The sequence below is a fragment of the Diorhabda carinulata genome, chromosome 3 (genome assembly GCF_026250575.1).
Source record: "Diorhabda carinulata isolate Delta chromosome 3, icDioCari1.1, whole genome shotgun sequence".
NCBI lineage: Eukaryota > Metazoa > Arthropoda > Insecta > Coleoptera > Chrysomelidae > Diorhabda > Diorhabda carinulata.
In genome coordinates this window covers 3,651,319-3,672,041 of record NC_079462.1, presented here as the reverse complement: position 1 = coordinate 3,672,041, position 20,723 = coordinate 3,651,319, and the positions used below count along the sequence as shown (strand labels likewise).

The window sequence follows — 20,723 nt, the reverse complement described above, 5'->3', positions numbered from 1 at the left end:
ATTATTACATTTGAATAAAATATTCTTTAATAGAGCTTGCATATTCATTACACTAAAAAGTAAGGTTAGGTTGTTTATCAATTTGAATTACAGTAAGCAGATAACAGTTTTTATCATTTAGGCTTGTGTAGTGCCTTTTGATCTTCAATAAAGAGATTTCTTTTCCAAATTTTCCTATTTCTCTCAATTTTATTTCCGATAATTCAGTTTTATATACAATTTTTACGACTAAATAGTTTATAGTCCCAAGATGAGTTCAATATTGCTGGTTGCAAGTTTCAACTAAATTAGAATTAGAGAGAACGTTTTTTAATGGAGTTTGAGTTTACTATTATCTATGTAACCTATACTTGTTCAAATTCTTGTTTTTTCTTAAATTTTTCATGTGGTTTTACGATATGGGTGAATATTGTGGAAGATATAAATCCTATTGTAGTTTATTGTTATTTTTGACTACCTTTAGGGTATGAATGAATAAACAAATGACGTGTATAAGTTAAATAAATCATCCTTCCTTCCACTCTCCCTGATCTTTGGAATGTAGTAACAAAGTAAACAAATATTAATGACATGCCTTCGTCATCCTTGGTGCACGTGCTTTCTTAAGATTCTAGGGTTCGATACCGGATGAATGTCTAGCCTGTGTGTCTTTTTTTTTCATTAAAATTTTGCTATTTAATAAAATTTTATCCTTGTGACTGTCTGAAACTGATATTTTTTCATCAACGGGGTTTAATATTACTGCCATAGAAGTGATGTTAGTTTTATTTTATGCCTCGATGGGGGCTTCGATAAAAAGGTGCACTTAGCACATAACTTCCGGTTTGGTTAAGAATGCACATTGTTGTAATCCGAGTGAAAAGAATGCTTAATCCCAATGCACTATGCATAATCATAGGGATAAAAGCGAAGTTTCGAATTTTGAATAAATTAAAAATGTACATGAACATGTACAGGGTATATGAATCGAATCTATATACCTATATCCATATTTTGAATCACAAAGATGAAAATTTTCTGGAAACCAAGAAAGCAAGTCAAAAATTTGTATGATTGATGCTTTATACGTCGTAAATCTTTGAAATTTTTTCAGAGAAATTATACAGGGCGTTTTTAAGATAAAGAATGACACCTAAGATTGAAAATCATAATTTTAACACGGTTTTTCTCTCCGAAAACTGTACTTAGAATTTGTGTTTCGGCGAAATCTATTTTTTTTTCGCAAAGTATGAACAAAAACGAACAATTTGAAAAAAAAAACATTTGAATGTCATAATTTGAACAATTTTTAGAATTTATTACAAATTTTTTAGGTTAGGTTAAGTTTCTTCACGTCTTCTTTGTAACGTTGCGTGGATTTCACATTAAAAATTTCTTTCTTGTCATTATACAGGGCGTTTTTAAGATAAAGAATGACACCTAAGATTGAAAATCATAATTTTAACACGGTTTTTCTCTCCGAAAACTGTACTTAGAATTTGTGTTTCGGCGAAATCTATTTTTTTCTCGCAAAGTATGAACAAAAACGAACAATTTGAAAAAAAAAACAATTAAATGTCATAATTTGAACAATTTTTAGAATTTATTACAAATTTTTTAGGTTAGGTTAAGTTTCTTCACGTCTTCTTTGTAACGTTGCGTGGATTTCACATTAAAAATTTCTTTCTTGTCATTATACAGGGCGTTTTTAAGATAAAGAATGACACCTAAGATTGAAAATCATAATTTTAACACGGTTTTTCTCTCCGAAAACTGTACTTAGAATTTGTGTTTCGGCGAAATCTATTTTTTTCTCGCAAAGTATGAACAAAAACGAACAATTTGAAAAAAAAAACAATTAAATGTCATAATTTGAACAATTTTTAGAATTTATTACAAATTTTTTAGGTTAGGTTAAGTTTCTTCACGTCTTCTTTGTAACGTTGCGTGGATTCCACAATAAAAATTTCTTTCTTGTCATTATACAGGGCGTTTTTAAGATAAAGAATGACACCTAAGATTGAAAATCATAATTTTAACACGGTTTTTCTCTCCGAAAACTGTACTTAGAATTTGTGTTTCGGCGAAATCTATTTTTTTCTCGCAAAGTATGAACAAAAACGAACAATTTGAAAAAAAAAAACATTTGAATGTCATAATTTGAACAATTTTTAGAATTTATTACAAATTTTTTAGGTTAGGTTAAGTTTCTTCACGTCTTCTTTGTAACGTTGCGTGGATTTCACATTAAAAATTTCTTTCTTGTCATTATACAGGGCGTTTTTAAGATAAAGAATGACACCTAAGATTGAAAATCATAATTTTAACACGGTTTTTCTCTCCGAAAACTGTACTTAGAATTTGTGTTTCGGCGAAATCTATTTTTTTCTCGCAAAGTATGAACAAAAACGAACAATTTGAAAAAAAAAACAATTAAATGTCATAATTTGAACAATTTTTAGAATTTATTACAAATTTTTTAGGTTAGGTTAAGTTTCTTCACGTCTTCTTTGTAACGTTGCGTGGATTTCACATTAAAAATTTCTTTCTTGTCATTATACAGGGCGTTTTTAAGATAAAGAATGACACCTAAGATTGAAAATCATAATTTTAACACGGTTTTTCTCTCCGAAAACTGTACTTAGAATTTGTGTTTCGGCGAAATCTATTTTTTTCTCGCAAAGTATGAACAAAAACGAACAATTTGAAAAAAAAAACAATTAAATGTCATAATTTGAACAATTTTTAGAATTTATTACAAATTTTTTAGGTTAGGTTAAGTTTCTTCACGTCTTCTTTGTAACGTTGCGTGGATTCCACAATAAAAATTTCTTTCTTGTCATTATACAGGGCGTTTTTAAGATAAAGAATGACACCTAAGATTGAAAATCATAATTTTAACACGGTTTTTCTCTCCGAAAACTGTACTTAGAATTTGTGTTTCGGCGAAATCTATTTTTTTCTCGCAAAGTATGAACAAAAACGAACAATTTGAAAAAAAAAAACAATTAAATGTCATAATTTGAACAATTTTTAGAATTTATTACAAATTTTTTAGGTTAGGTTAAGTTTCTTCACGTCTTCTTTGTAACGTTGCGTGGATTTCACATTAAAAATTTCTTTCTTGTCATTATACAGGGCGTTTTTAAGATAAAGAATGACACCTAAGATTGAAAATCATAATTTTAACACGGTTTTTCTCTCCGAAAACTGTACTTAGAATTTGTGTTTCGGCGAAATCTATTTTTTTCTCGCAAAGTATGAACAAAAACGAACAATTTGAAAAAAAAAACAATTGAATGTCATAATTTGAACAATTTTTAGAATTTATTACAAATTTTTTAGGTTAGGTTAAGTTTCTTCATGTTTTCTTTGTAACGTTGCGTGGATTTCACAATAAAAATTTGTTTCTTGTCATTATACAGGGCGTATTTAAGGTAAAGAATGACACCTAAGATTGAAAATAATAATTTTAACACGTTTTTCTCTCCGAAAACTGTACTTAGAATTTGTGTTTCGGCGAAATCTATTTTTTTCTCGCAAAGTATGAACAAAAACGAACAATTTGAAAAAAAAAAAACAATTAAATGTCATAATTTGAACAATTTTTAGAATTTATTACAAATTTTTTAGGTTAGGTTAAGTTTCTTCATGTTTTCTTTGTAACGTTGCGTGGATTTCACAATAAAAATTTGTTTCTTGTCATTATACAGGGCGTTTTTAAGATAAAGAATGACACCTAAGATTGAAAATCATAATTTTAACACGGTTTTTCTCTCCGAAAACTGTACTTAGAATTTGTGTTTCGGCGAAATCTATTTTTTTTTCGCAAAGTATGAACAAAAACGAACAATTTGAAAAAAAAAACATTTGAATGTCATAATTTGAACAATTTTTAGAATTTATTACAAATTTTTTAGGTTAGGTTAAGTTTCTTCACGTCTTCTTTGTAACGTTGCGTGGATTTCACATTAAAAATTTCTTTCTTGTCATTATACAGGGCGTTTTTAAGATAAAGAATGACACCTAAGATTGAAAATCATAATTTTAACACGGTTTTTCTCTCCGAAAACTGTACTTAGAATTTGTGTTTCGGCGAAATCTATTTTTTTCTCGCAAAGTATGAACAAAAACGAACAATTTGAAAAAAAAAACAATTAAATGTCATAATTTGAACAATTTTTAGAATTTATTACAAATTTTTTAGGTTAGGTTAAGTTTCTTCACGTCTTCTTTGTAACGTTGCGTGGATTTCACATTAAAAATTTCTTTCTTGTCATTATACAGGGCGTTTTTAAGATAAAGAATGACACCTAAGATTGAAAATCATAATTTTAACACGGTTTTTCTCTCCGAAAACTGTACTTAGAATTTGTGTTTCGGCGAAATCTATTTTTTTCTCGCAAAGTATGAACAAAAACGAACAATTTGAAAAAAAAAACAATTAAATGTCATAATTTGAACAATTTTTAGAATTTATTACAAATTTTTTAGGTTAGGTTAAGTTTCTTCACGTCTTCTTTGTAACGTTGCGTGGATTCCACAATAAAAATTTCTTTCTTGTCATTATACAGGGCGTTTTTAAGATAAAGAATGACACCTAAGATTGAAAATCATAATTTTAACACGGTTTTTCTCTCCGAAAACTGTACTTAGAATTTGTGTTTCGGCGAAATCTATTTTTTTCTCGCAAAGTATGAACAAAAACGAACAATTTGAAAAAAAAAAACAATTGAATGTCATAATTTGAACAATTTTTAGAATTTATTACAAATTTTTTAGGTTAGGTTAAGTTTCTTCATGTTTTCTTTGTAACGTTGCGTGGATTTCACAATAAAAATTTGTTTCTTGTCATTATACAGGGCGTATTTAAGGTAAAGAATGACACCTAAGATTGAAAATAATAATTTTAACACGTTTTTCTCTCCGAAAACTGTACTTAGAATTTGTGTTTCGGCGAAATCTATTTTTTTCTCGCAAAGTATGAACAAAAACGAACAATTTGAAAAAAAAAAAACAATTAAATGTCATAATTTGAACAATTTTTAGAATTTATTACAAATTTTTTAGGTTAGGTTAAGTTTCTTCATGTTTTCTTTGTAACGTTGCGTGGATTTCACAATAAAAATTTGTTTCTTGTCATTATACAGGGCGTTTTTAAGATAAAGAATGACACCTAAGATTGAAAATCATAATTTTAACACGGTTTTTCTCTCCGAAAACTGTACTTAGAATTTGTGTTTCGGCGAAATCTATTTTTTTTTCGCAAAGTATGAACAAAAACGAACAATTTGAAAAAAAAAACATTTGAATGTCATAATTTGAACAATTTTTAGAATTTATTGCAAATTTTTTAGGTTAGGTTAAGTTTCTTCACGTCTTCTTTGTAACGTTGCGTGGATTTCACATTAAAAATTTCTTTCTTGTCATTATACAGGGCGTTTTTAAGATAAAGAATGACACCTAAGATTGAAAATCATAATTTTAACACGGTTTTTCTCTCCGAAAACTGTACTTAGAATTTGTGTTTCGGCGAAATCTATTTTTTTCTCGCAAAGTATGAACAAAAACGAACAATTTGAAAAAAAAAACAATTAAATGTCATAATTTGAACAATTTTTAGAATTTATTACAAATTTTTTAGGTTAGGTTAAGTTTCTTCACGTCTTCTTTGTAACGTTGCGTGGATTTCACATTAAAAATTTCTTTCTTGTCATTATACAGGGCGTTTTTAAGATAAAGAATGACACCTAAGATTGAAAATCATAATTTTAACACGGTTTTTCTCTCCGAAAACTGTACTTAGAATTTGTGTTTCGGCGAAATCTATTTTTTTCTCGCAAAGTATGAACAAAAACGAACAATTTGAAAAAAAAAACAATTAAATGTCATAATTTGAACAATTTTTAGAATTTATTACAAATTTTTTAGGTTAGGTTAAGTTTCTTCACGTCTTCTTTGTAACGTTGCGTGGATTCCACAATAAAAATTTCTTTCTTGTCATTATACAGGGCGTTTTTAAGATAAAGAATGACACCTAAGATTGAAAATCATAATTTTAACACGGTTTTTCTCTCCGAAAACTGTACTTAGAATTTGTGTTTCGGCGAAATCTATTTTTTTCTCGCAAAGTATGAACAAAAACGAACAATTTGAAAAAAAAAAACAATTGAATGTCATAATTTGAACAATTTTTAGAATTTATTACAAATTTTTTAGGTTAGGTTAAGTTTCTTCATGTTTTCTTTGTAACGTTGCGTGGATTTCACAATAAAAATTTGTTTCTTGTCATTATACAGGGCGTATTTAAGGTAAAGAATGACACCTAAGATTGAAAATAATAATTTTAACACGTTTTTCTCTCCGAAAACTGTACTTAGAATTTGTGTTTCGGCGAAATCTATTTTTTTCTCGCAAAGTATGAACAAAAACGAACAATTTGAAAAAAAAAAAACAATTAAATGTCATAATTTGAACAATTTTTAGAATTTATTACAAATTTTTTAGGTTAGGTTAAGTTTCTTCATGTTTTCTTTGTAACGTTGCGTGGATTTCACAATAAAAATTTGTTTCTTGTCATTATACAGGGCGTTTTTAAGATAAAGAATGACACCTAAGATTGAAAATCATAATTTTAACACGGTTTTTCTCTCCGAAAACTGTACTTAGAATTTGTGTTTCGGCGAAATCTATTTTTTTTTCGCAAAGTATGAACAAAAACGAACAATTTGAAAAAAAAAACATTTGAATGTCATAATTTGAACAATTTTTAGAATTTATTGCAAATTTTTTAGGTTAGGTTAAGTTTCTTCACGTCTTCTTTGTAACGTTGCGTGGATTCCACAATAAAAATTTCTTTCTTGTCATTATACAGGGCGTTTTTAAGATAAAGAATGACACCTAAGATTGAAAATCATAATTTTAACACGGTTTTTCTCTCCGAAAACTGTACTTAGAATTTGTGTTTCGGCGAAATCTATTTTTTTCTCGCAAAGTATGAACAAAAACGAACAATTTGAAAAAAAAAACAATTAAATGTCATAATTTGAACAATTTTTAGAATTTATTACAAATTTTTTAGGTTAGGTTAAGTTTCTTCATGTTTTCTTTGTAACGTTGCGTGGATTTCACAATAAAAATTTGTTTCTTGTCATTATACAGGGCGTTTTTAAGATAAAGAATGACACCTAAGATTGAAAATCATAATTTTAACACGGTTTTTCTCTCCGAAAACTGTACTTAGAATTTGTGTTTCGGCGAAATCAATTTTTTTCTCGCAAAGTATGAACAAAAACGAACAATTTGAAAAAAAAAACAATTGAATGTCATAATTTGAACAATATTTAGAATTTATTACAAATTTTTTAGGTTAGGTTAAGTTTCTTCACGTCTTCTTTGTAACGTTGCGTGGATTTCACAATAAAAATTTGTTTCTTGTCAATAGGAATAATGATATGTATTTTTTTATCGACTAATAAAGTGTTGAAATTGTAGTTTAAATACTTGGGTCTTATTTTTGTCTCAATTGCGTCGAGAAAAGAACAAAATGGAAAATTGAAAATAATAATTTTTCTATGACCAAAAATAGAATAGACCTCACTTTCAAACACCGATGTTTCTATACATATATAGGGTGTTTCAAAATAGTTACTCGTCTCTAGAATAATTACAACAAGAAAAAATAATTTACTTACAAAAAACGTTGAAGAAAAAAAATCTAAATTTGGTTTAGGTTGCATACGCCCGATTTACTTACTTTTAGTAAGTTATACAGTTTTGTATGCTGAAAAAGAAGATATTTGTATATTGGGCGCGGAAATTATTCCTTCACATAGTTTTTATGGTTTGATATTTTTCAAATGTTTGATGTTGGTGAGGATTAGTGGGGGGGGGGGGGTCTGTTAAACATGTGAACTATGTTTTAACACACCTCCCCCCCGACCCCAATCCTCTCAAACGTTAAATATAATTAGTTACGACTAATGTAATGACACAAATCAATTTCTAACAATAATCATTTATTTACACGTACAAATAATCATCGATTTCTATTGGATAGATTCTTCAATAAATGCTTCAATTCTATTTTAATATAAATAATGTATTTTAAATAGAAATTCCCCAAAATATTGACGATAATGAGATCTAGTTCTTTCATAACGAATATCTCGCCAAAGTCGCTCAATATTTTGAGTATGAGCCTAACCTAACCTATCCTAACCTAACCTAACTTATCTAAATTTTCAACCTCGAAAAAGTATGTGAAGGAATAATTTCCGCGCCTAACATATATATATATATATATATATATATATATATATATATATATATATATATATATATATATATATATATCTTCTTTTTCAGCATAAAAAACTGTATAACATACTAAAATTTCAAGGAAATCGGGCGTCTGCAACCTAAACTAAATAATTACCCTAAATTTTTTACGATTACGCCGAAACTACCGGCAACATTGTAATGAAATTTTTTACGAATTTGTTTTGGGAGCCTGATACATCTCATTATTTAGTTTTTATATTATATTTAGAGGGCGGTAGTTATACGATTCGTACTTACCAAGTATTGACCAAATTATTGTAATTAAAACTTTTTCACGAGGGTAGGTAATTCATAGTGAATAACGCTATAGATTTCCTCGTATCCTATTTATACGACAATAATTATTCTAATCTCGTATTCGCATACAGATAGACAGCGATGCGTTGGTCCAAAAGGCAATTACATTTTCTATCCGCTGTTGCCGCCTCGGGGACCACTTTCGTTTTTTTCTTTTTTTTTTTACTGCACCCCTGCAGCGGATAGAGAGATAGCGTCGGAAGCATAGGACTGCGTTAAATCTTTATTAGATTTTTCCACAGTAGCGCGAAATATGAGCAATACAATTTTTTTTTTCGAATCTGATTACTAGTCCATTTCAAGGTTATAAAATCCCCTACGTGAAGTTCAATTGAAATGATTAATTTATTCTTAGTATTTTGTTTTAATGACTTGACGTTTATTCTTTAAATAAGTACCGTGTAGAATCAAAAATTAGGTAATTATTTAGAATTGGGGCTCCAGGCAAAAATCGTTCCGAAAAATTTTTCACGCATTTGGGGTTGTTTCTGAGGGTACAAATAGTAAATTTCCATTATTTTAGACATTACATAGTACAACTTACATATTATAAATCAATGAAACCTAACCCAACCTAATCAAGTTGGTAATTATTTATAATTTGTTAGGTTAGGTTAGGTTGGGTTCCAAATTTTTCAAAAAAGTGACTTTGTAATGATTGTCGTGTATCACAGAACATTTAAGAAACTGCATTTCGATAATTTGATAACATAAATGAATCAATTTGCAACAAATACACGATGAAATGGACACATCACTTGATAAGTCGTGTGACTAACTAAGAAAAACACCTTTTTGCCAAAAGTAGGCTTCAGTTTCAGCCTTTCCTTCTTCATTTGAGCTGAATTTCTTACCGACGAGAATTTTTTTGAGATCAGCGAATAACTAGTAGTCACTGGAGACCAGATGTGGATTATGCGGCGGATGAGAAAGCAATTCGAAGTGTAATTCATTCAATTTAACCATCTTTGCAATCAACTTGTGAATCGGTGCATTGTCTTTGTGAAACAATCGTTTTTTCTTCGACTATGAAACCGATTTTCATTAATTGCTGCATTCGAACAACTCTAGTACTATTCGCTATTTATTGTCTCCCCATTTTGGAGATAGTCGATGACCAATATTCCATGCGCATCCCAAAATACTGAAGCCAGCTGATTTTTGTGCCTTTGGACGCTTCGAACCTGGTTCACCGGCTGCAGTCCACTCAGATGATGATCGTTTTGATTCCGGAGTGAAATGATGGCCAAGCACTGCTCCGAATCATCAACACGTTGTTGTTATTGATCGACTTTGAGTAAACGCTGGACCCCCTTTGATAATTGTAAACACACTGCCTTCTGATACCTGTACGGCCTTAGCTATATCACGCCATTTCAATTTACGATTAGATATAACGAATTTGTGGACTTTTCTGATGTTTTCTGGAGTAACCACCTCAATTGGACGACCAGGACGTTCACTATCATCGGTATCTGTACAACCACGTTCAAATTTAGCAAAATAAATTGTTGTTTCCGATAGGGTGGAGTCCGGATAACATTTTGAAGCAATAATAAATTGACACACGAAATTGTTTTAAAAATAATGAAAGTATCTTCACTTAAATGGCTGTAACTCCCGTGTGATCGAAACCCAGGAAATTTCAAGTAACTAGGACGTAATACCTGATACATTTTTTGGGAAAAAACAATACCTTCTACCTGCTCGTTGTTCTATACTACACTAACCCAAACGAGGTGCTTGGAATCGAGGAGAAATTCGGTCTCGAGACATCGAAGCGATCAAATCTCGATGGTCTCAGCGAAGCTACGCCGTTTCTAGAGATGCAGCTCTCGCGACTTAGTTTAATCTTTCGTTATATTTATTACTCTGTATATTGTTTGTTGTATTTGTATTTTATTTATTTTAAATGCTCAAAAACTTACTTGCATACTTACATCAGTTTGAATATTGAATTATTTTTCGTTAAAATAACGTTGAAAAAATATTAAAATGTACCGCCTCTGGCGAACTGCCTTAAATCTTTATTAGGTTGCCAACATAGTACGCAGCGCATCTATATAGACTATTTATTTTAAATCTCTTACAGGTCGTTTTCAATTTGGATCATGTCCTTCGGAAAAGTAAAGGAAATTGGAGAAGAGGATCCTTGAAATTTATTGAGTCGTTGGGTAGAGATATGAACATAAAAATGACAAAAGTTGATTTAGAATGAACGATTTTTGGGGTACATATTTCGACTACAATTTTTTTAATACAATTTTCTCCGAAATAAGTCGGTAATGCTATTCTAGATTACGGGGGTTACCCTAAAAGTTTCCGACCTCAATCTTAGTTTAAGCGGTTTCACTTATCTAACAAATCGCCAGAACCGGTCCTGGACTATTAGTCATGGCGATTATGGTTTACACAAGATAAAACAATATATGCATAGAGGGTTAATCAATTTCTATGATTTTAATTTAAACTACTATAAGCATATTTGAATAAAAAGAAGACATAATATTCAAAAACTTATCAAGTTCAAGTCAAGTCGTTAAAGCAACTTTTACATCCCCCTATTGAATATGGAACCAACGTGTGACGTACCACTTCAGCAGTTCAAACTTATAGGAATTTTTTGACTTGTAAAAATCGCTGGGATCAAAATAAGTGTTATAAGGTGGATGATCAAACACCCACCGGACAAATTCCGTCAAAACTGCTGCGAGTTAAGCCCTATGAGATGGAGAAAGCACAACGCTCGCAGTAAGCATCTCAATGCGTCTTGTTTTTGAATCATACGCAGAATGCTTTATGCATTCAAGAGGCGCGACCTGTCCGGCTGGTATATGATTGATACGACATAGTTAATTACGTTTACTCAAACAGCTTGACCCTTTCTGGTCTAACGACTCTTGGCTAATTTCTTGGTGATCTGGTCAGCAATCTTTGGATGATTACTGAGTTGATTGCTTTCGTGAATCCTCATACTTGGATCTTATGTCCATACAAGCTTGAGTATCTGGTTATGAAGCACTTTCCATTGAAGTTTCTTGCTAATCTATATGTGATTGAAAGTTTTTTTCTAGATGATTTGCAAGTTTTTTGCTCATAATTTCTAGCCAATTAACCGTCTTACAGTTGTTCTGTAATAAATTTTTAATCAAACGCCTTGTACATATTTTGGTTAATCGAATTTTATTGTGGTTCAGATAAAAAAAGTAATATCCGTTTCACGACATGAATATAATAACAGCTGTGTTCGAAAAGGAAAAGTTTAGCAATAAAAGGGCCTATAAAGGTCTTCAATAATTTAGTGCTGGCACATATTAAATCCCTACAGGGTCATTCAAAACACACTATATTAAGCTTTCCCCTTTTTTTTCCTTCGGAGAAAACGACTACGATGTAATCTTGAATGTTGGAGATGTGTGTTTGAAAGTGACACGAATTTATTTAATTAAGAAAATTTTGAAAGTACTTACCTTTTAACTATACGTCGATTCTTAAAGGGCATCGGATTTTGGTAACGTCAAGTGGGGCGCGACGGGCCTATCTGAAGGCCTACGACACGAACTATGAACTATACGCCGATTCCTTTGCTTCTCCTTTTAGATCGAATCGAACCGAAAGGTAAAGTTAAGTTTGAAATAAAATCCTTCTGTCTTTACAATTTAATTTTATGGTACCCACAAACGGATTTTTTCGAGTCTCATTTTAATGATAATTCTGTGCGTAGTTGCCATTTTCAAGGTCATAGCTCAAGACGTTATCCACTTCCTTCTATTGTTCAATTGATCAAGTATGAAAGTCACTTTACAGAATTACTTTGAGCGTATTCGTTACACAAGTTTCCATAATCGAATTGTTGATTATAATTAAACTTGACAACGTCGCATATTGTTAAATTTATTAGTATACAGCAGATGGCACAACTGTATCGCGATAAATTTAAAATTACATATTTTTTTTTTATTAAATTCAGCGAATTAACTAATCCGTAATGGTAAAGAAAAAAGAACCTTTTTGACTTTGTAATATCTAAAGAATTATTAGCGTACTACGTTGTTCCATTTCTAAAAAGCTTTCTAGATAATTATCTTGGAAGAGGCAAAAGGAATAAAATATATCGGAGAAAGTTCGGTATAAAGTAATTTGAAAGGTCTTTTCACTCTGGTTTGTCTCCCTCGATGTACAACAGATGTAGAATATTATCTCGCGGCTTTCTACAGGGACTCTACTGCCATCTATGTAAATTAAATACAACATCTATGGAAAGGATTATTAAAATACGTTCATAATTTTATTCTAAGAAAAAGATAATAACTAAAATGTCATAAAAATACAAAAAAACCTACGAGAATCATAATAATAATGAATCAAATGTTATAACATATAGTTTTTCTTTAGTTTTAATATGGTTTACTTTATTTATCTGTAGGTTATGATGTCTATGATATATCTGTCATGGATGTCACAAATGTCACTGTCACAAATGTCACTGTCACAAGTGTCAATTTTGATTAATTAGAATAAGATAATAGAGGTTAATTAATGTAGGTGAAGAAATATTGCTTATTTAAGAAAGAGTTGAAGAAATAAACATTAAATGTCGTTTCTTTGATTTTTAGGCGACATTTAGTTATGTAATATATCAATTAATTCGAAAATCATCTCATATATAAATATACATTTCTATATTGCAGTTTCGACATCATCCAGGCCTTTGACACAGTATTTAATCTTCTTGTAAGTCTCATAAACTTCCCATATCCCAATGAAATAAACTTATACATTTAAATATTTCTTCTTTGTAATATAAGTACGAGAATATCTTGGTGAAAGACTGAAAGTTAGATGTAGGTAGTCAAAAATTAAGAAAATTTGGTTTCGTAGCGTAAATTTCAGAACATAACACCACAGGAAAAATCAATAAATGTTAAATCATGAATGCGTAGAGGCCAACTTATGTTACTTCTCCTGAGATAAATTTACCAGGAAAAATTTCACGAAATCGTGGCTGAGATCTACTGGACGTGTGTGAAGCTGTTTGAATCATGATTTTTCTGCAGTTCGGGCAAGAAGAAGTCATCTAACATCTACAAGTAACGCTGTGAATTCACGCTAACTGTCCAAACAAGTAAAAACCTCGCGCAGACATCCCAGCCAATTCGGTTACTTTAGACCAGTCTCTCCTAAAGTGGGCGGATAACGCTCCTTTGTGCGTGCTGAACCCCTAAAAGAGACCCGGGAAAAATGTAGAGTACAGAACATACTAAATCCATTAAAGACTGTATCCAGATAGGAAAGTCTAGAAGCTTAATTATCGGTCAAGTGTATCAAAATTCTTTTCGTTAAGCAAGATGTCGATGGACTTGGAGCTTCGTACAATATCTCTTTGTTAATTGCTCGAAAAAACAAACTACACAACATCGGGGAAGATCTAATTTTGCCACCAATCAAGGAAGTAACTATCGGCGGCAGATATTAACCGAAAAAGTAATAATTCTGTGCAAAGACGAATTGATGAAATGGCTGAAAACGTTAAAGCATCATCGTGCAATCATCTGAGGACTGGTCAGTTCTCAGATGACAAGACAACTTCGTTGCATTTGGAAAAACTCTACATTAACGTTTTCAAATGTCAACACAGCAATATCACTTCGACTGGAAGAAGAAAATGTTTATCAAAAATGTTGGCTACAAAAACCGAAACCGTAATTGTACCCTAGATTGCGGACCGTGGATTAAGTGCTGTGGCAACGCTGTTTACTGAAGAGAAATCGTTCTTGAACAAATTGGAACCTGATATCAGCGTCAGATTCATTCTTCACATTAGTTTTATAATTAAAATCGATTCTTTGTGTTATTTTGGATAAAAGATATTCTGTCTAAATGCGATGAAGCCAGCTAGAGTTAACATGAGACCTGAGAGCCTTTGTATACTTCTTACTGCGCTCAGGTCTCAAATAAGTTTGGGACTATGCTTTAGACGAATGTAGACTTGCTTGGTAACGTGTTCATTTAGATGCGAATAAGCTTTATCCGAAAACAAAATGTTGGTAGACGTTGGAAAGCGCTCAATCATCCGGTTTACGAAGTTAAGCTTCTGACTCGCGTCCTAAGGCTTCAATTCTTGCATTTTGTAATGATCTACAAACGCCTAAAGCAACAGCAAGCTTCCTAATTGACTCCGAATAGCTGCGTCACGCAATGTGCAGTAAAAAGGTGAACTTCCTTTTGAGATACCTTGTATGAGATCGACAAGTGTCCTGATTTCATTATTTTAGCTTCGCGTTGCCATTTTTGTGAAACCAAAAGCTTCACATAGAATTTTTTAATGCTCATTTGAAGAAAACTGTTTTCATTGGTGGCTACATATGCAGAAAATGACATATGTAAAAATGACATAATAGATGGAAATTGGATGTAAAATTATACCTCAGAAAGAGTAAATACTTATTGGAATTTCGTTTGGTTTGGGTCATGAACCCAAACACTTTACTTAAATTATTTGACGCCAATCTTTGAAAAAAACTTATCGCAAAAATGTCCTTATACATGTATAATGTTCGTTTTGCATGCCGCTTTATTAATGTCGTGTTAAATGATCGGTAACATTGGAAAACATTTGAATATTTCGAAATTTGTTCCAGATCTCAACATTACGATAACCTCCAACAAGCAGACAGTCAGAAGCAACCACTAAAAGACACAACAAATACACCATCGAACGCAAAACACGAAGACAACAATAACCAAGAACCAGAATCGACACAACAAGATAACGAAACGCCAAATCATAATAACGGCCAGCAGCAACATCAGCAACAACAAGGTAGCAGGTCGTTACAGTGTTTGGAAACGCTCGCACAAAAAGCAGGAATTCACGATATCACGCCGGATGATTGTAAATTCGATGTTGCTAATACATTGTTGAATTTGGATAGAGGACACGAATTTATCAAGCAAAGTGTTGACGGTGAGTCAATTTTCTATGGTCAATTCATATGTTTTCATCCAAAATTATAGTCTGTTTTTATATACGAAAGAGTAATAGACCAAAAAAAAACAAAAACACCAACACTATTCCATGATTCCGTCGAAAATTTAGCGACAAATGTAAGCAAAAACGATAAACTTGGAAGGAGACTTCTACAGCTTCCAAAAACAAATATGGAGAGTGATAAGGCAACAAGAAGAGAAAGAAGACTACCTAACATCTCACACAATAACTTACACCATTCAAGATGTCGACCAAATCATGATCACCTTAAAAAACAAAAAATCTTCAGGAGTCCGTAGATGAACTACGGTGGCCACCATCTCACGCAAGAACTCGCCCAAGAAATTCTGCTACATTGTAGAATACCAGACAAATGGCGAACCACTACAATTATTTTCGTGTTTAAAAAAAGGAGATGAAAAAAGATCCGTCTAACTACAGAGGGATACAAACAAAAAAAATATTTCGATCACAACACTAGAAGATGAGCAACAAGGATTCATATCAGGAAGATCTTGCCCCATTGTATAAATTCAAGGAATATAAACCACAATTCCTATGCTTTATAGACCTCAAAAAAGCCTTTGACAGCGGACTGATCAGTTCAAATGGTTTCGTTAAAGGTGTTTTATTGACTTTTGAATATACTCGTGCCGGTGATTACCACGAGGTTATGATGCTGATGTCTTTAAAGAATGATACAAACAAATGACAAATCACCTTTCTCAGAACTGTATTATTGTATTAATTTTCAAAGACATGGACATGATGACAAATCTTGACCTTGTTATAAATAGGAAAGACACGGTACGCTTGGGTCTATACTAAACCTCAGGTTTGCTACTCAACGGATATCTTGAGTAATCCCAAATTAGACTGTGTATGAAGGACTATATGAAGAGTATCTAATCGGCAAGGAAAACCTACGATTAGACGGAGACGATGGATGGAAATGGACTTTCGAAATTCCGAATTATTAGAGCCACTAGATCACCTGATTTACAGAGTCTCTAGAGTTAACTGGAACGATGGATGAAGTGGTTAGGGTGGAAAATGTCGAGTTTTGACGATGTCGTCGGAAAGGTTGACTCAAAGTTAATGGACATGAAGATCATCGCTGCCTAGTGGTAAACCTGTTTGCAAGTGGACTGCTGAAATTGCGATACTTAGAGCCACTACGATCGCCTGACTTACAGTCTCCTAAAACTCTTCCTATCTGTCCAGATCAACTAATTTAGCTATTAATGAAATTAAAAAATGAGTTAACAGGGAACGAGATAGAATAAAAATTATCGCACGTGTCTAAGAATAATCATCGATCTCCTTGTATATCTAGTGTCTACGATGATCCGATGATTAATTTTCCTCCCATCGCCCTCTAGAACCAGATGAACAAAAATTTATATATTTAAAACAAAATGTTTATGTGAAAACTTTTTTAATTTTATTATCAATAAATTTATTCAAGGTTCGATATAAATATTATTAAACTTTTGACTGTTCCCCTAATAAAAAAAAAAAAAATTTCGTGCAAGGAATATTAAACTACATTTCCTTTGAAAAACGTGACACTGATTGGCATTCGTTATTCGATCAATAAATTCTTCTCAGTTTTTACATGCTACCATTTCGTTATATCCATTAAATGATTATAGAATCGTTGAAAACGTTAATTAAATTCGAAGGACTACCACAACGTCATTTGCTTAATCTAAATCAATGATACATTACGTAACAAACAGCAGTTTCAATACATTTTCATGATAATTTTATCTAGGACAATTGACTATCACAATGAGCGATTTAAATAAACAGCAAATGGATGCTAATGCGCAGGCTCAAGCGCAAGCTCAAGCGCAGGCACAAGCGCAGGCACAAGCACAGGCTCAAGCTCAGGCACAGGCACAAGCTCAAGCCGTTCAGCAACAGCAGATGCAGCAGGTTGCGCTTCAACAACAAGATCAGCAACAGACTTTAGTACCCGCTCAGAGTCCACACATGCAACAGGTTACCGTTGGAAATTCAGGTGAGAATTTTTTTCCAATGGATTTCTTTTTCTCCAGCCAAAATATCCTTTGATTTATCCTTCTGTAAGATTCCAGTTAACTAGGAATTGATCTTCTTGATACCTTCATTGACATATTTAGATGAGAATCTTCTGGTGATTTGGTGAAACCGAAGATGTTTTAGGAGGCTCAATTGGTTTCGTAAATAGAGTTTCGTGAATCTCTTCTGTAGATTGTTCAATTTTTACGCCTTCCAAAAGATTATTTAACTTGGAGGAAATTTTGAATCTGAGTAGACACTCTAATATTTTCTGTGAACTGGTCCGATTCAAGAGATTCGGACCAAATTCTTCAACGGTTAACCTTCAACCAGGATTTTATTTACTGCACTTGGTTAGAATTCGTTGAAGAAGCTTCACAAATAACTTTTTGGTTAACCACCTACTACAAGGAGAATTTGGTGAACGTCTTCTAGCCATCAACATCTAGCTTTAGCCCTAGAGGAAATCAAAATAGCAGGAATTGTATTCCCAGTTGTGCTTATTATGCCCTTTTTGTGCTGACCCTACTTGTTGATCACCTTTTTTAGCTTCAATTCTTGGAAATGGTAAAACAATCCATATAACCGACTTATTTAAGATGTAAATGTTGTTAGAGGTGGAGATTTTGTTCAAAAAGGGCTATGGTGGGATTTCTCTTTATAAAACAAACCAATATCCTACTTATAGACCTTCTTTTCCCGTTTTACGGACACTTTTCAATTGTTTTTATTAAATAATTTCGTTTTGCAGGTGCCCAGTGCGCGGTAACGTCCATGGGTCCGCCCCAACATACAGTTTCGATGCACCAACAAGTAGCCCAACAAGGCCAAGTACTCCAAACACAGAACGCTCAAGTTTTGGCCGCTGCTCAACAAAGTAACAGTACCACCATCACTACGATGTCACCACTGCAACAGAGCCAAGCTGCGCATCAACAGCAACTCAGCGCCGACTGGAGTCACGGGAGAGCAGTACAAGTAATCCAACAACCTATCGGAAACATCCAGAATCCCACTTATCTTCAGCAGCTTTATAACGGACAAGGACAGTTGTTGATGCCTGGGAATATCGGTAACATTGCTTTACATCCCAGTATCAATCCACAAATTCAGGTTAATAATTTTTAATTGTTGGTATTCTAAGGGAAGGTTAGTTAATTTTTGGGGAAAATATTTATTATAACCTTAAAAAAATTGATTATAGATATGAAAAGTATTTTTTTAAATGGCGTAGCTAAAATTGGAGACTCTTCAAATTTGGAAATCTATTGATCAATACTCAAATAATGTGCATAAGTATTTAATTGTTAACCAGCTTTTCCTTCAAGTTTTGACTCTATTTTTTCATTTTCGCGTTTTGTTGTCTTATTATTTGTTCTAAACAACACCTCCAATGATTTTTCATGATTTTTGTCTGAAAAACTCCTTTTAAAACCAAACCCCAGTCATCATCATGAGGAAGATATTCTCAGGAAAATAATCTAGCAAACATAATCAGCTTTTTCTTCAAGTTTTGATTCTATTTTTTTGATTTTCACTTTTCAGTGTCTTATTATTTGTTCAAAACAACACTACCAAAGGTTTTCCGAGACTTTTTGCCTAAAAAACCCTTTTTAAAGCAAAATACCATGTCATTATAGTAAGGAAGATCTTGTAATGAGCATAACCAGCTTCTTCTACAAGTTTTTGACTCTATTTTTTCATTTTCACTTTTTGTTGCCTTATTGTTTTCTCTAAACAACACTACCTAAAGTTTTCCTTGATTTTTCCCTGAAAAACTCCTTTTAAAGCTAAACACTACGTCATCATCATTAGTAATATCTTCTAGCAAACATAATCAGCTTCTTCTTCAATTTTTTGGTTAGATCTTTCCATTACATCTGACTATACGATGACTGGAGTATCTATCTAGATACCAATGGTACTACTGCTCATCGGCAATTAACATAATATCGTTACAAGGCAACTTTCAACATCATAAATTATGTTTGACAATGAATTTTAGTCTTAAGTACTCCGAACATTGTTCCAAGTGATTGTACTTTCAATAATGAAAGTTTACTTCAAGGTCCTTCGAATTTTAAATCGATATGAAAGTTAATATTTAAATTTCTATTATAACAGGTAATAGCCAAGCCGTTTCAAGGAAACCAATTGGCTCCTCATATGATTACCACGGCCCAAGGGAAGCAAGTTCTTCAAGGTAGTCAAGCGGCAACTTTTCCAGGATACACGACCCTTGGTCCCACAATTCCCACCACGCAGAATCAACAGACGTTAGTTTTTAGTCAATTGGGCGTCATCAGTTCGCAGCCCAATATATTACCCAATCATTCTCAGGGTAACGGACAAGTAACCCAGCAAAAACCCCAGGAAATGCATAAGGTAAGTCAGGGGGATATTTGCTGAGGGTAGCTGCTTTGTTGGATGTTTTCATTTATTTTTTTGATACTTTGTTTGGTGTTTGTTTACTGAAAATTATTTATTTGTAAATAAAATGACGTAAACGAGTGATTTTCTTCTAAAACTACCTCTCTAATCGACAAAATATCCCCTATGATGACTTTTAAGAAAAATTTCAAATTACATAATTTCGTATTTTCTGACGTGATTATACTATTGAAAAAATTATTTTCACAGCACTTTTTATTCATATCTAAACTTGATAATCAAGTTTTTATTTTAATTAAAACACCCTATATATATATGTTTATAACAAATAATAATTTAAACTAAATTGAAAAAAAAAAATAGTCAGACCACCCTGTATGATCCGTAATTAACTGACAATTATTGTTATTCAATTATTAATTTAATTAATTTTGTATACTTAATTTTTTAAACATTTTATTTAACTCACTCTGTATTTATTTGAAATTTTACTATTAATATGTAACCAATTTTCTATTAACTTATCGATTTGAAATTTTTCATATTTTCTTCTTTTTTATTATAATAATAAAATATTTTCTATATTTTAGTTCTATTCACATTTGTTACCATCAACTTTCGACCCAATTAGAACCCAAATTTTGATTTTTTTTGTGCGCGAGTTTTGTAACATTCA

General features: G+C 32.0%; 1 protein-coding gene across 10 annotated transcripts in view; it reads left to right on the top strand.

Moving 5' to 3' along the window:
• The window catches only part of LOC130891816 (polyhomeotic-like protein 1), a 239,321-nt gene that overhangs the window by 199,867 nt on the left and 18,731 nt on the right, over positions 1 to 20,723 (top strand). For all 10 annotated transcript variants that reach the window (XM_057796823.1, XM_057796824.1, XM_057796822.1 and 7 more), the window contains 4 exons: positions 15,261 to 15,586; positions 17,388 to 17,636; positions 18,408 to 18,769; positions 19,781 to 20,041. In XM_057796823.1, the coding sequence (XP_057652806.1) occupies positions 17,405 to 17,636; positions 18,408 to 18,769; positions 19,781 to 20,041 (855 nt within the window). In that variant the 5' untranslated portion in view covers positions 15,261 to 15,586; positions 17,388 to 17,404. The remainder of the gene's footprint in view (positions 1 to 15,260; positions 15,587 to 17,387; positions 17,637 to 18,407; positions 18,770 to 19,780; positions 20,042 to 20,723) is intronic.